General features: G+C 41.1%; 1 protein-coding gene across 3 annotated transcripts in view; it reads left to right on the top strand.

The window, feature by feature from the left end:
* The window catches only part of dlc1 (DLC1 Rho GTPase activating protein), a 91,842-nt gene that overhangs the window by 12,094 nt on the left and 65,517 nt on the right, over positions 1-14,231 (top strand). For all 3 annotated transcript variants that reach the window (XM_037763992.1, XM_037763991.1, XM_037763990.1), the window contains exon 5: positions 13,107-13,140. In XM_037763992.1, coding sequence (XP_037619920.1) covers positions 13,107-13,140 — 34 coding nt within the window. The remainder of the gene's footprint in view (positions 1-13,106; positions 13,141-14,231) is intronic.

Genomic DNA, 14,231 nt, shown 5'->3' with positions numbered 1-14,231 from the left:
GTGTACAGTTGCTTTATTATACACTATCCATTGTTCCTGTGCCAATTCTATAGTGTTAGTTCCCCCTTCCAACAAGGGATAAATAGCCCAGATTTGTTGATGGTTCTAAGGATGTAGTATAATAAATAATATCTTTCCATATATTCTTGCGGTGTGAGGTATGTTAAGAGTGTTATTTACATCCCCCAATTGGCTTGGAAGTTCATACTGGCCGCACCGATTTCATATCGCAAATATTAAATATGTTCAATATTTTCGATTGGATATCCTGTTGTATGTGGAGAACCCAGATGACAGCCGATGACGCAGTCAGGCGGAAAAGAACGATAGCCAATTGGGAACCAAGCTGACTGAATCAGAAAGACGACAACAGCCGTCACGGCAGCCGCATGAGCTAATGCAAAACGCGAAGCATATAGTAGTATTAAGATAGACCTCAGAAATGAAGGACCAACTTATTAATTTGTGGCAACAACACAAGTGTTTATTTGTCGTGTCTCCATGACTTCATCCTTAATTTTTCTTTTTTTCTTGTGAATTTTCAGCTAATTCTCCCCCCCCCGTCGTCCGTGTTTGTTTACACCAAAATCATGTTTGATCGTGAGAGATTTTGTGAGATTTCCATGTTGTTTTGAGTCAGGATTCTAGTTGTGCGTGAATGTAATCTGTTAGTGTGTGGTGTGCTGTTTTGGCCAAATTGTTGCTCACCACACACTATAGGAACAAAACTGTTACATTTATCATAACATGCCATGATGTGAGGGGTCTCTCACATTTTCAACATCTTAAGTTTAAGTTTTTAAGACTGGGACGTGCGAGTGAAACATGAGGGACACAACCTTTACCGGCCGATATCAAGCAGAGTTAGATACGTAACTACAGTTTTATGAACTCTGGATGATGCCAGATGTGTAGCCAGGCATTAAAACCTCAGAAAATCGTCAATGTAGAAAGTCAGGGGGAAAGAAATGTGACAGTCTCATCTCATGTCTGATGATTGCAAAGAAATGTCTGGTATGTGTTTGTATGTGTGTGTATTTTGATACGGGTTATGTTTGCATAGGCAGTGTGTTGTGAAGTGTTTATCATCGTGCGTTTGCATTCCTTCCATCTCATGCTGGATTATGCAAGAGGTAACTGGTATTTGTGTTCGTACTGTCCCCCTGACACCTCCCGGCACTCAGTGTAACACTTTGGTGTGATTGTAACGAGCACATACTCACGCTGTTCTGTCTTTTATGTAACAATGATAAATGTGAAGTGGTGGTATGTGGCTGTGTACGTTGGTGACGAGCGGGCATTCACTTGGCATGCACAGTGCCGTTCACTCACTGTTGTGGATAAGGCACTGGGTTCAAGTGAATAGATTCTTGGCTCCTCGCTAGCTTAGCTGGTGGCTATTGTTAGCCTTCAGCAGGTGGCTGTTATTCTTGCATCGAATGTGGGGCTTACATTGAGAGGATGTTTTGCCACAGCAGGTGTTTTTTTCTCATGGTGGAAGCTGCTATTCTTTGCCGCAGAGTGTTTTTGTTGGCAGGTTTCTATTACTTGCTCAGTGTAGCAGGTGTCTTACAATGTTATTTACTTGCATTGTTGTGTTGTAACAGGTGGCTTTTTATTTGCTTTATAGACTGATGTGTATCTATTGACTTGGCTGTATATTATATTTAGGCCTGCAACTAAGGATTAGTTTCATTATTGATTATTCGCATGGATCAAGCGAAAAATGATAAAGCTCGAGGTGGTCAAATGTGTTATTTTGTCCGACTTAAACCCAAACAGTCAGTTTATAATCACATAAAACAAAGAAAAGTAGAAAATATTCACACTTGTGAATCTGAAACCAATGTATGTTTGACATTTTTGTGAGAAATCATGACTAATATTATGACGATAATTGTTTTTTCAACTAATCAAATTGATTAATTGTTTCAACTCTAATTAAATTCTCTCGCTGAAAGATTTCCTTTCCAATCTTGAGTAGTGCTAGCTTTGTTATAATTTTTTTAAAGGATTTGTATAATTGCCTGTCACAGTGGTATTAGCAGTCATTAATAAGTGTAATCTGCGGTGCCAAACTTAAGTTATGCATGGTGTGAGAGCAATTTGTTATGTGACTCTATTTTTAGAGCTGTTTGGCTGCAGAGGATGTGCCAAGCCACAGAGGCGGGTGGAGGCTACTGACCCCTGACCACCTTCCTCTAAATGTTACAGTCGGAAACAACATATCAGTCACCCTCAGCGCCGAGCGTTCCCACCAGCAAGACGTACTACAGAACAAGGCGCAGGCCGTGGCTCTCTGTTAAATTTAGCACAGGGGTGTTTTACATGTCATGCACTGTATGGTGACAGGGAGGGCGCTGCCCTAACCTAGCCCTCGTCGTCTTTGGTAAATATTCCATAACGGGGCAACCTTTGACCCTTTGTTTGGATCTGTATTCTGTCTCCATGGCAACAGCGCTCCAAACACAACTTCTGTCATCTCCTTATGTGGTTTTGCCGCTATTTGGCAGGGAGTTCTGAAAGTTTTCCTGTCTGGATTCAAGGGAGATGATTGATTGAGTGATATTTTTATTTCAGAATGATGGAAATACTTTACTCCCTATCAGTTGGTTATGTGTGTACATATAGCTCTTTATCTGTCTGTAGTTTGGCGGACAATAGAAGTGCTGTGGTTTGCGTGCTAAGGTCACTAGCAGATCTCTGCTCTGTCCTTCCTCTGTGTTCCGGTTTGGCAGCCTCGCAGTCCCCAAACATCCTTTATCCAGACCGCACCTCCTCAGCGTCCCACACAGAGAAAAGACTTTTCTACTTTCACTGCCTTTTTATTTATCTCTACATTTACTCCCACTCTCTCTCTCGTTCCCGTCCTCGGTCAATAGTCAACACCATATGCAGCAAGGCATAATTATGTTTGCCTACATTCCTCCCACATATTTGGCTTAAAGACTGTAGTAGTCCATAATGAGTCAGTGAGCTATGAAACCAACCGCCATTCAGTCTGACATGGGGGTGCGAGTAGTGGCTCTGGTCATGGCCACGCAAGCCGCTTTGTGTGCTGTCATTGTCCCCAAGGTCACTCCTCTGCTGAGCACAGCTGTAAGAAGGAGACAAACACAGACCTGCTGTGGTTTTAAAAAAAAAGAGGATAAGAAAAAAGAAAAGGCTTGTGTTTGGAACAGGATGTGGAAAATGAACTTCTCCTCAACCCCCACAAGGAAATCTTGTTTTTCCTGTCGATTCAAGGCTATAGCCATTGCATAAAGCACTCCAAGAACAGTAGAGAGAAGGATAGACTGAATTAATAGGGTATCATTAGAAAACAAACCAGAGCACAAAGCCAAAACACGGCGTCATGAGATTTGTCCACATGTATCAGCCTGACTCGGTGTGCATACTGAACATTTTCTCAAAATGGCTTTGAGCCATGATATGATGCTTAATTGTTCCATAGAATACATTTTCTGTTTTCGCATCTTTATGGAAGTCAAACATCTCAAAAATCATTGTTTACACTGTGACTGTGTGTTTGTTTTTATGACAACATGCTCCTAAATCGCCTAAATCACATCAGCGTACTCACCATCATGATTTACCGGCTCCATGTGTTTTTTGGTACTTTTTTTTTTTTAAACTTAAATGAATCATAGATTTTCATCCAACACGGAAACTCTGCTGTGTTTGTTGCTAACGAGTACTCGTTGGTAGTGTTAAAGACTGAGTCAATGAAGCGTAACGTACATCTATTACGTAACGGAGACAGTAAAAAGTGCTGGGAATACTTGCAGGATGATGTGCTTGTTGACAGTAAATCTTAAGGATGACTGGATAATGTAGACATCTGGAAACACCCCTGCAGCCCGCTGATAATGAACCGCCATAAATCACAGAATGAACAAACAAACTGAATGCACTCTTCGAAGCGCATACACACACACACACACACACACACACACACAGATTCATAGATGCTGAAACATGTACACAGGAATTCATTGTAAAACCAGGTGCAATTTAGGCAACACTTAGTCAGGCTTGTGATTTAGGGTTTTAATTGAAACATTTGGCTTGAGCGTGTGTTCACATTTTTTGTTTTGAATGTGTGTTTTCATTCATGTTTGCCTTGAAGTTACATTACCTCAGATACACCTGAGTGTCTCGCTCAATTAATCATCTCTGCCCTGAGCTTTAATGTTTAAGGAAGGACCGCGGCCTACTTATTGAAGGGGTTTGCTCTTTATTTAGAGCTAAATATCTCATTGCAGCATGTGAAACTGTGCATGTGCACAAAGTGCTTTACCCAACAGGCAGTGCTCTGCTGACCAGATAAATGCAGTGCCCTCTAAAGTAGACAGTCAAGAGTGTACATTCTTTAGTAAATGTCACAAAACTGTCTGTGACCCAGCAAGGTCTCACCCACTGGTCCTTCTGGTAAGTCAGTAAGCTGGGTGTCTGCCACAGGGCTGCTATGGGGCCACCGCAGTCTTCTACAGAGGACGCTCTAATCCCTCTGTGTTGTTAACCCACTCTCTGCTTTCTCCCAAAAATGTCAGCGGCTAATCCACGGGCTAGCATTGTTGGTGCAGTTGGGATCATAAGACTTATCCCCATTAACTCCATAAGCCACAAATTTAATGTGGTGAGCGGGAACAGGTGACGCATTTTGTCTCTTAATCAGCGTAATAAGACAGGAGTAGAATAACATGACTAAAATAGTCCTGTGCGGTTTTGTCATCCATTTCCAAACATTTTATCCCACATTTTTAAAAACCACCTGTGGAGCTACTTGGTAGCATAATAAAGAAAAGCCTGGCCTGTTTTTGTCAGTATAACCTATAACAGACGGTGGATCGATGAGTTAGTCAGTGTGTTTTTCGTGTGTGATCTATCCCGTGTAGAGAGAGCCGAAACAGGAGGAGGGAAAAGAGTGAAGTCAGTACTGTATATTCTTCACTTGTGAAAATGTATGTAGTTAAACAAAATGAGACGTCCTGTTTGCTCTTTATGAATCTATCTTGAATAGCCATTTCAAATAGCACATGTAGCATTTTTTCAACACCAATTCTTCTATTTGATCGGTTTGTTCATCTTTATCACTCATTTTAAAATTAGATTAAAAATCCACACATTTTATTGACATTTGCTAAGTAGGGTCACTTTACACTTCGCATTAAAATGTGTTTTGGGTGATCGGACTGCAATTGGATAGTGATTGACCACATGAAAGTACACGTGTGAATGCCCCAAAAACGCATGAAGGACGGATTGTGATCCGATTGCCAAAACCATCTCCGGAGGTGGTCATTGACGTATTGTGACCACGTTGAACACAAGTGTAAATGCAATTGCATTTTCAGTTCACATACAACAACTACGTGGGCGGGGATACGTAATGCTAGGGCTGTCCCGAGTACCTTTTTTTTGGGCTCTGGAGCTTTGGAAGTAATCAGATCTCGATCGGATCTCATTGTGGAGACAGGAGACACATATTAATACCAGGTGTAAAAGTAATCACGTTAAATCATATCTAGATACAATCTGGATATGACACGCAGGTGTAAAGAGGGGTCTTCACTGAATTGGTCATTCACTGTGCAGATGCAACCAAAATGCAATCAAATCAGGATAAATGACGTTGCTTCTATTGTCTCTAAGATCATAAAACAAGCAAATATGCTTGTTTTATTTTCCATCAAGCAGTAAAACTGTTTATGTAGTATACCACAGTGGGCATATTTTACCATATTACACTGCATCTGTTGCAGTTTAACTACCAAACATTACAATGTCAATGTGAAGAGTTCACTCTTATTCTGTACTATATTGACCCACCAGATGTAGAAGGATATTATCTTAAACATGAATATTTTTTTTCTAATTGAATCATTAAGTGGTTTGTCTTTTGTTTTATTTATTACAGCTCAATCATTTTGACATATGATTCATAAATAGAAACACAAAAGCCAAGCAGAATTGTATTGGATGCATAGTTAGAAGCTCATTGAAGACTTTGTCTGGGGAAAAAAAGATTTATGGTCTCCATGTACACATGCAGATACAGCTCATGTTTACTGAAGTTATATTTTATAAAGATGAACAGTTTGTGGTCTACCTGTAAGAAGGGCCTAGGAAGTGAAGTTAGGCGATGACCAGTTAGTTCTCCTTTACGGAGGAAGAGTCTCATGGTCAGACAAGTTAAGTGTTATTCTCTCGTCCGGTGAAGGATTCCAAGGGCCAGTCAACAGTTCACAGTTTATGCTCCAGGGGCCCAGCACTAAATCCCACCAGACACTGCCTGAAACCAGAAGCCTGTTGCTTTGGCTTACTCTTGTAAACAAAGGCAAACGTGTGTATGTGTCCATCTGTGTGTGTGTGTGTATGTGCGCATATCCACTTTTCTCACTCTCTTTATGCCAACGTCACCCCACACAGAACATATCTCACGACTCAAGGTTGAGCGGGGGAACGAGGCCTCAGCTGGCGGTCTGACTGTGTGTGATTGAGTGCACAGTGTGTATGGTAAAATCATTAACCTCCTAACAACTAAAGACTGAAAGTGCACCCATTCAGGCTATAGATTTCACCTGGGCTTTTAGCGTCACACAAGATGTCAGTACATGTTACTGAGACATTTTCAAATTTCATCAGGAGTTGTTTTCTTTTGAAATAGCTGTTAAATCCAACATCTGGACGCTAATGTACGTCTCCTGCAGGAAATGTTCCAACGCATCATTACACCAAGTCATCGCATCACTTCCTGTTGACACACTTCAAGTGTGACATATGGAAACTATTAAAATGTGGAAAGGGAATGCGGGGGAGAAAGTATGAGGAGTGGGTGGGGGGGTTGGTCTTTTCCTCAAGGAGAAGGCGAAAATGAAATTGTTTCCCACGTTTCCCTGCACACGTGCGCTCAGGGGTCGCCAGAGCATGGAGAATAAATTCTTTTATAAGTGCAGGGCAGAAAGAGCACATTCATGCCAGTCAAATAACAGAAATGAGCTCCAGATAACATCTCCAAAGGCCCTGGACAGGCGTGTGCACACACACACACACACACACAATATCTCTGTGCCCTCTATCACACACACAGTTACCTTATACGTCTAGTGCCGGAGCCGCTAGCTTACCTGACCATAAGCCATCTGCACCAATTTAGCCATTTGCGTTAAGTGGTGGAGAAAAAGGTTTGGGTTAGCCTGAGCCTCCTAATCCTTGGCCAGCACAGACCATGGGTGGTCACACACACATGCACACACACACACACACACATACACACGCACACATAGTGCAGCTGCAGTGCAGGAGGGGGTGCTGGGGGATGAGAGGGTGGCCGTGGGGTTGAGAGAGCCATGGTGGACTGCTCGGATTTGTTGTGCAAGAGCCACATGCCAATGGTTTGCTTAACATCTCTGGCTAACTCGCTCACACAGGACAGCATGTGCACACAGCTGTACACGACGTAAGCTCCATTACTGAACAAACAACCGAAATGTGTCCAGAGCAAAAGTAGGGGTGGGACTTGATAAGATTTTATCCATACTGAATCCATTATCAATTCCTCATATTAATCTGATTTGTTATAGATTCCCTTATCGACTCGTGATAAATTGTTGGGTGGAAAAAGTGTGAATACAGGCAAAGCTCCAGACTAATTGTTTTTCACCACCATTTCCTAATTTAATTTCAACCGTCCCAAAGTCAGTGTAAACCGTCCAAAATTAAAAATGTTATTCTTTTATTTTGTTATTGTCATCTATAGTAGTTCTTGTCATTAGTAGTTTTAATTATGTAGGCTATTATAAGCTGCTTAGAGCTAGTGATAGGAAGTTAAACAGATCATAACTCCCTCTCTATTATCTGTTTTATATTGCTCTGAAAACATCTTCTTCAAACAACTGCATTTATTCAAGTTTCTCGCCAAAAGCTACATTTTACAAGATTACATTTGAACACATCATGATAATGTTATAACTTACCTTTGCCCAATATTCAATACTACTAACGGGAACGCATCATAATGTAACTCAATGCAACCTCTGTTAACATTAGTAGCTGCATTATTTAGCTAAGCAGGACTGTGCTGCCCACCGGCTGCTAACAGCTAACATTAACTAGCTCTCTTGCCGATTTCGACAAGAATTTGTTGTTCACAGTGTAGCATTAACAAGGAATAAAAGGGTGCGTCCCCTCAGGTATATTAACGCAATGCTTTTGAGTGTTTTTTCTTGATTCTCGTCCCCAGTAATGAGTGTCAAAAAAGTACCAAAAGCAGACACCATATATTTGGTCAGCTTCATACTCTTCTTTATTTATTCTTTGATCAAATACTTCCTGATTTAAAACTCCTCCACCAGTGAATGAGTCACAACTAACTCATGCTGTGCAGTCAAACTTTGTTCAAACCCTCAGAACCTTATTTTAAATTCTAGTGGGGATCCAAAAAATGTCCAAAAATACGTAATATATCGGGCCAAACTTGGGGACAGTGTGTCTAAAATGATGAGCAAAACATGCGAAAGATTTGCATTTGATGAGGTGGTGCAGCCGCAGACTACATGGAGTCTTGGGTTGGAATATTTCAGTCAGAGAGAAATGGTTTTAACAACCTTGCCTGAAAAAAATGGGAAACTGGATGTTATTGGGTTTAAATCAAAATCTTGTCAATTTAGAACTATTGTTTTTATGTTATTGTGTGGCTGCTTGTGTTTAGACACAAGTATATCAAAATCTTAAACAATACCCTAACCCTACCTGTTAGTTTTAACACTAAGCATACCATCAAACATTGTTTTTTCACCCAGTAAACTTTTTCTTCCAAGATTTCTTAAACAACCTTTTCTGTTGGTAATTATAAAATCGTTACTAAAACTGAAATGATTTGTTGTAAAGCCCAGTTTCCTAAGCTTCCTGCTACAGTAATGACAATAATGACCCTACCGTGGTTAATTACACAGGCACACACACACACACACACACAGACATGCGTAAAGCAAACACATACCATACCCCCTGCGCCCCCCACACAACTCACTTCCAGTAAATTAGTGGCAGTAAATGAGGCAGCTGACGCTTACAGCCTACAGCTCCCCAGTGGACACCTGACACGGCCCGGACAACCCCACACTGGGACAACCTGCACTGTGGCACGCCAGGGGGAACGCAGGCAAACATGGGGAAAATATGCGACCGTGGTGCTGTGAAAACACTGGTACATGCTGGTACCCATTAATTCACATTCTTGTTAGGCTCTGTGGTCTCTCACTCACATTTATTCAACTGTAATTGCTATTATGAGGGAAAACACAGCATTGTGTGAAGGTGAGATTTACACTGTGTGTAAGTGACTTCATGGGTCATTGACAGGAACCCGTGGTGTGGTGTTTACACAATAGGAAGGGCGCACACTGGTGAACTGAAATGTCTTGTTAGTGCTAAGCAGAGACGCTACACAGACCTCCCATATCGATTCACTCATTCAAGGCCATTCTTTCTGCGAGTTGTGGAGTTGTAGCTGATTGTTAAAAAATAGAAACGTTTGATTGAGTGATTTTTTTTTCTTCTTTTTTTAACACCACTGTGTCACAATATGAGGTGATAAACCTTTGGCATAAATCAACACATTAATTGATGCAGTGCTGTCTGAATTTAACATACTATGTGATGATATATTTCAATGCATCACAGCAGAATTAAAGCATAAGGCTGGTGCTATTCTATATTCTTATTGTCAACAAATCCTTAAAGAAAAGTCTTAACCCAGCATCTGTCTCGATACTTTCCAACTTCCCAACCCTGCCCCAACTCAGCCCAAAGCCAATTCATTCCTACTTAAAATGTAAATCTTAAAAAACGGTTAACAAATACAAAGTTTCACTTTTAGAAAAGGCTAAATAATTTCCTAAAACAGCTGGGGATTGTAGTTTTTAGCAAATGTTGCTCAAATGGGAGTAAATAGGACATTTAGGGGGGGCTATTTACAGCAGCAGGACGGTGCTTGTGGGATTTTCTCAAATAAACTATAAATGACATCAGGTGCAACACTGTGGCACAAATAAATAAACTTCATGAGGCTTTGGCCTCACAGGCAGTACTTGTTAGTAGGATCAATTCATTGTTGGTTTTGGTCTTTCATATGATTTGTTGACTGTATAGTGAGAAAAGAAAAGAAAGTGGAGAAGATACACTGTATCTAACCTGTTGGCCAGCAGAGACCGTTTATATGCAGTTGATAAATAGACTAAAACAAAATAGGTTATTAGTGTTGTCTTGACTGAATCCCACTCTATCTACAGTGTTTTGCACACCTGGGAATGCAGCGAGGACAATGTTGTAGCTATAAAAGCAGAGCTAATATTACTCGAGTCCAACAGCTGAAACAGCATCGAATATAAATCTATCTCTGATTTCACCTCACTGTTGTTGTTCTGTTTGTGCTGGTGATTTAGTGACGGAGGAGTGAGTGGGAGTCTTTGGCTGTGGCTTCTCTTCGGTGTCTTTTTTGGCTCATTAATCAGCGATAAATTGTAAAGCTGTTTGTCCACAGGAGGAATTTTACCCACTTGTGTGACTGAAACGTGACCCATGAAGTGATTAAATGCTGTTTTTGCCCACACATTATGCACAAGGCAACATCAGGCTAGACTGAGACATTGCTTTCCTAACTTTGTAAAACAAAATGTAACAAATAAATACATAGATACTGAATTATTATTTATTATTAGAATAATAAATCATACACCAGCAACTTGGTAAAAAATCTTTAGAATTTAAAATTAAAATTCCAGTATAAAATATACATAGTATATTAACATAGAATTGAATTAAATAGATCGGCCCCATTGTCAATGAAACCTGATCCAGCTATTTAAGTCAGTACTGGCCCGATATCAGATATCGGTATTGGTGCATCACTACTTATATATGCACATACACATACAGACATACCACTAGAGATGGACATTTAGATTTGTACTTTAGGTCAAGTTTGTATACGCAGACGACTCACCCACTGGCTTCTAAAACATCTGAGTGAGACAGATTGGGACCAAGACAACTCTTTATCCAGCGTTCATCAGCCAACACGTTAGCAAAAACAAACTCGCGTATGAGAGCAGCCATTGTATTCACTCTCACCAGTCTGAGTCACGCCTGTGGTGTTCCATCATAAAATATAAGAGCTCCCTTGATATTTGAGAGGTGAAGGGCCTGTAGTCACATTTTTGCTTTTTAATGATTAAATCAGTTGTTTTTCTTCTCATAATAGAACATGCTGTACAGGCTGGTTGTGTACAAGTCAGAATGAATAATAATGAAACTAACACTCTTGTCTAAAATTTGGATCTGTTTATCACCCACCGAAAGTGAATCAAAGGAGAAATTCCCAAAAGCTAGAGAACTTCACGTTGATCAGATTTTTAAAGTTTAGTGTGTAATCGACTAATGTGGGCAAATAAAGATAGTATAGAATAGACTCACTGTAACTGCTAGGCACAATGAAGAGATGATATTAATCATAATGCTAAGTAACCTTGAGCTCACAGAAAGTACGGTGGAGCCGATCCCAGCTGCCGGACTATTTCTTGGTCGGGAGCAGGAACATCCCTGAGTCTTATCGTCCCTGTGAGGTTGCCAGGCAACCAGAGGAGACTCCAGGAAGTCCAGGAAGAAATCCAAGAAACAGTCTGGCACATATCCCAAAGAAACAAGATATAACCTGTTAATTTGTTAGCTTTAGAGTTGCTGGTCGGGATATATTGTTACCTTTGGACAGAGGTTACCTTTGGCATGTTTCCAAAAATGTCAAACTATTCCTTTAAGACAATTATCAGTGTGGCTTTAGCTGTCCTGAATCTGTTGTGTAAGTACGTCCCAAAGGGTAAACAGGCTTTAAAGTAGTCACCGCAGGACACAGCTAAATCACAGGTCAGGGTGTGGAGGTCAGCTAAGGAACCTGAGGTCAAAAGTCAGAGGCAAGGAAGACCTCTGCATTCCAACCGACGGCTGCCCTCCACAAACACACACACACACTTGGCCAATGAAATGACACACAACTGCCCTATCTTTACCAAAAACCCTGTTTTGCATCAGTAGTATTTTTCTCAAACCCACAACAAATCCAAAGAAGGAAATATTACGTGCGCAGAATGATGAAAATCTATTACGGCTACAAATTGTGTTGCAGTTTTATCAGTAATGTCTCTCCAGACTACCTACGTGAGGGTTGGATCAACATTGAATCAGAGGAGAGTGCGCTGTGTGCTCGGACTTTTAATGATGTTCTGTTTGTTCAGAAGTCTCTGGCGGGTTTGTTATCTGCTGCGACCATCTATCACGACGTTTGCACATCGGAAAACTACGCATACAGAGTTTCTGAAAACAAGTTTCTTGGTGTGTAATGGCCAATTTGTATTTATCTTATTGGTGTGTGTAGCAACACATTACTGTAGCTAGACACTCCCTTTGATTTAAAACAATATTCTTAAAAGGACAGCCGCGCATATTCTGATTAACGTAACCGATGGCGAACTTGTTCGACCGTGCGAACACATTTCGTTCCTTCAACCACCTTCTTCAAAAGGTATTTGCACTTATTCTAAAACCTGTTGATATGAAGTCTTTTTAATGTTTAAAAGTGGCTGTGTTTCTCCTTCCGACCAGAAATGTGGACTTTTCATTTGGGCATGCATCTCTATAAACTCTCGGCTAGTTGGTTTGTGTACAATGCAGAGAGCTGGCTGCAAACATTATTGTATCATTATTATAGTCACACTCATGGGCCGACTGAACTGTAAACAATTACACTAGAAACAGACACGGACAAGACCCTGCCCTGATCTTTGCGCTTGTGTAGATTATGGTGCTCATAGATTAGAAAATTTCCATCGATTGGGAGGGAGGACATGCAAAGAGATAATAGTTAACACAACATCAAAACAACTGAATAAATACTATTATTTGTTTTTCCATCAATCGTTTCTTTTCATGACACAAACATGTTGTTAAATGTGTGTTTGAGAATACATGAAGGAATATCAATATAAATGTTACTGTATGAGTTTGAATAGTGATGCATCTATAATCTTCTTTTCTATTCTCTTTCCCAGAGCACCTCGACCATTCCTGAGACAGAAAAAGCTGGTGAGTCCTCACTTTTTTTCATTCTCATGTGTTCAGTTCACTCACAGATCTTGACACTCCAAATAATAGGCTGCGTCTCTTTAGATTTCTTTTTCACTTTTTTTTATCACGTGTGTTTGGAAAAAGTGTTTATCTGCAACCGATCTGGTCCGGGTCTGGTCTGGTGTCATGTGAAGAGATTCTGCGGTACAATTTGTGATTGATAGCCTTGTCTGGTGTTCACAATATGGGGCGAGGGACGCAGTAGGGAGGGAGGGAGGGAGGGGTTAGGTGGAGGAGGACAGGCTCTGGTTCTATGAGACACTGGATGCGAGTGTAGATAAGATCCTAGACTCATCTACAAAACCATCAAGCCAGTCGCCTCTCCAAGATAAGAGCCAGACTGGATGTCGTGTGTGATGCCCAAAACTTTTGACCTGTATTTATTTACCTTTTGCCCTCATTTCTTACCCACCTTCTTCATAATATGATGAAACAGATATTCCAGTATAGAAAGCAACTAAGAATAAACAGCTACATATGTAAATCTATCCAGATGCAAACCCTCGCACACATGCTTTTTTGTGACTGAACTTGTCTTGTTGGCCTACAATTATCAATCCTCATCTGACTTCCTCCTGATGAATAGCCTTCACCGTATCGACATGCTGTGTCATCACTTTGCAATGCTCGCCGTCATCCTCTTTGCACACTTTATTACGAATCGATCTTAAGAACAAACTCAACGTGTAGCGACTGGCCCCTCCATTCTGGCTCCGACCTCTCTGTCAGCAGTCTGCCGGTAATGCACAGGGTCATCAGGAAGCGATGGATGGACAGACCTACTCTCAGACGGCCGGCAGGGAAGCAGTGTTCATTAAACACCCCCGTGTCGTCAGTCCGCCGGTAAACAATACCAGAGAGGTGGTTCGACGTGGGGACGAGGCTTTTATATTCTCCCCCGCTGTCTCAAAGCCCGCTGGGAGTCCTCGCTCACTCTCGCTCTGTCTCTCACTCTAATTAACGCCCCTTGCTGAAAACCTTTCATGGGAAATGTGCAGAAGCTGTCAATTTGTTTGTTCTTGTGTGGTGTGTGTGTGTGTGTGTGTGCA

The sequence above is a fragment of the Sebastes umbrosus genome, chromosome 3 (assembly GCF_015220745.1).
Source record: "Sebastes umbrosus isolate fSebUmb1 chromosome 3, fSebUmb1.pri, whole genome shotgun sequence".
Classification (NCBI taxonomy): Eukaryota; Metazoa; Chordata; class Actinopteri; order Perciformes; family Sebastidae; genus Sebastes; species Sebastes umbrosus.
Note: the sequence above shows the minus strand (reverse complement) of the source record. Positions and strands in the feature narration are given on the sequence as shown.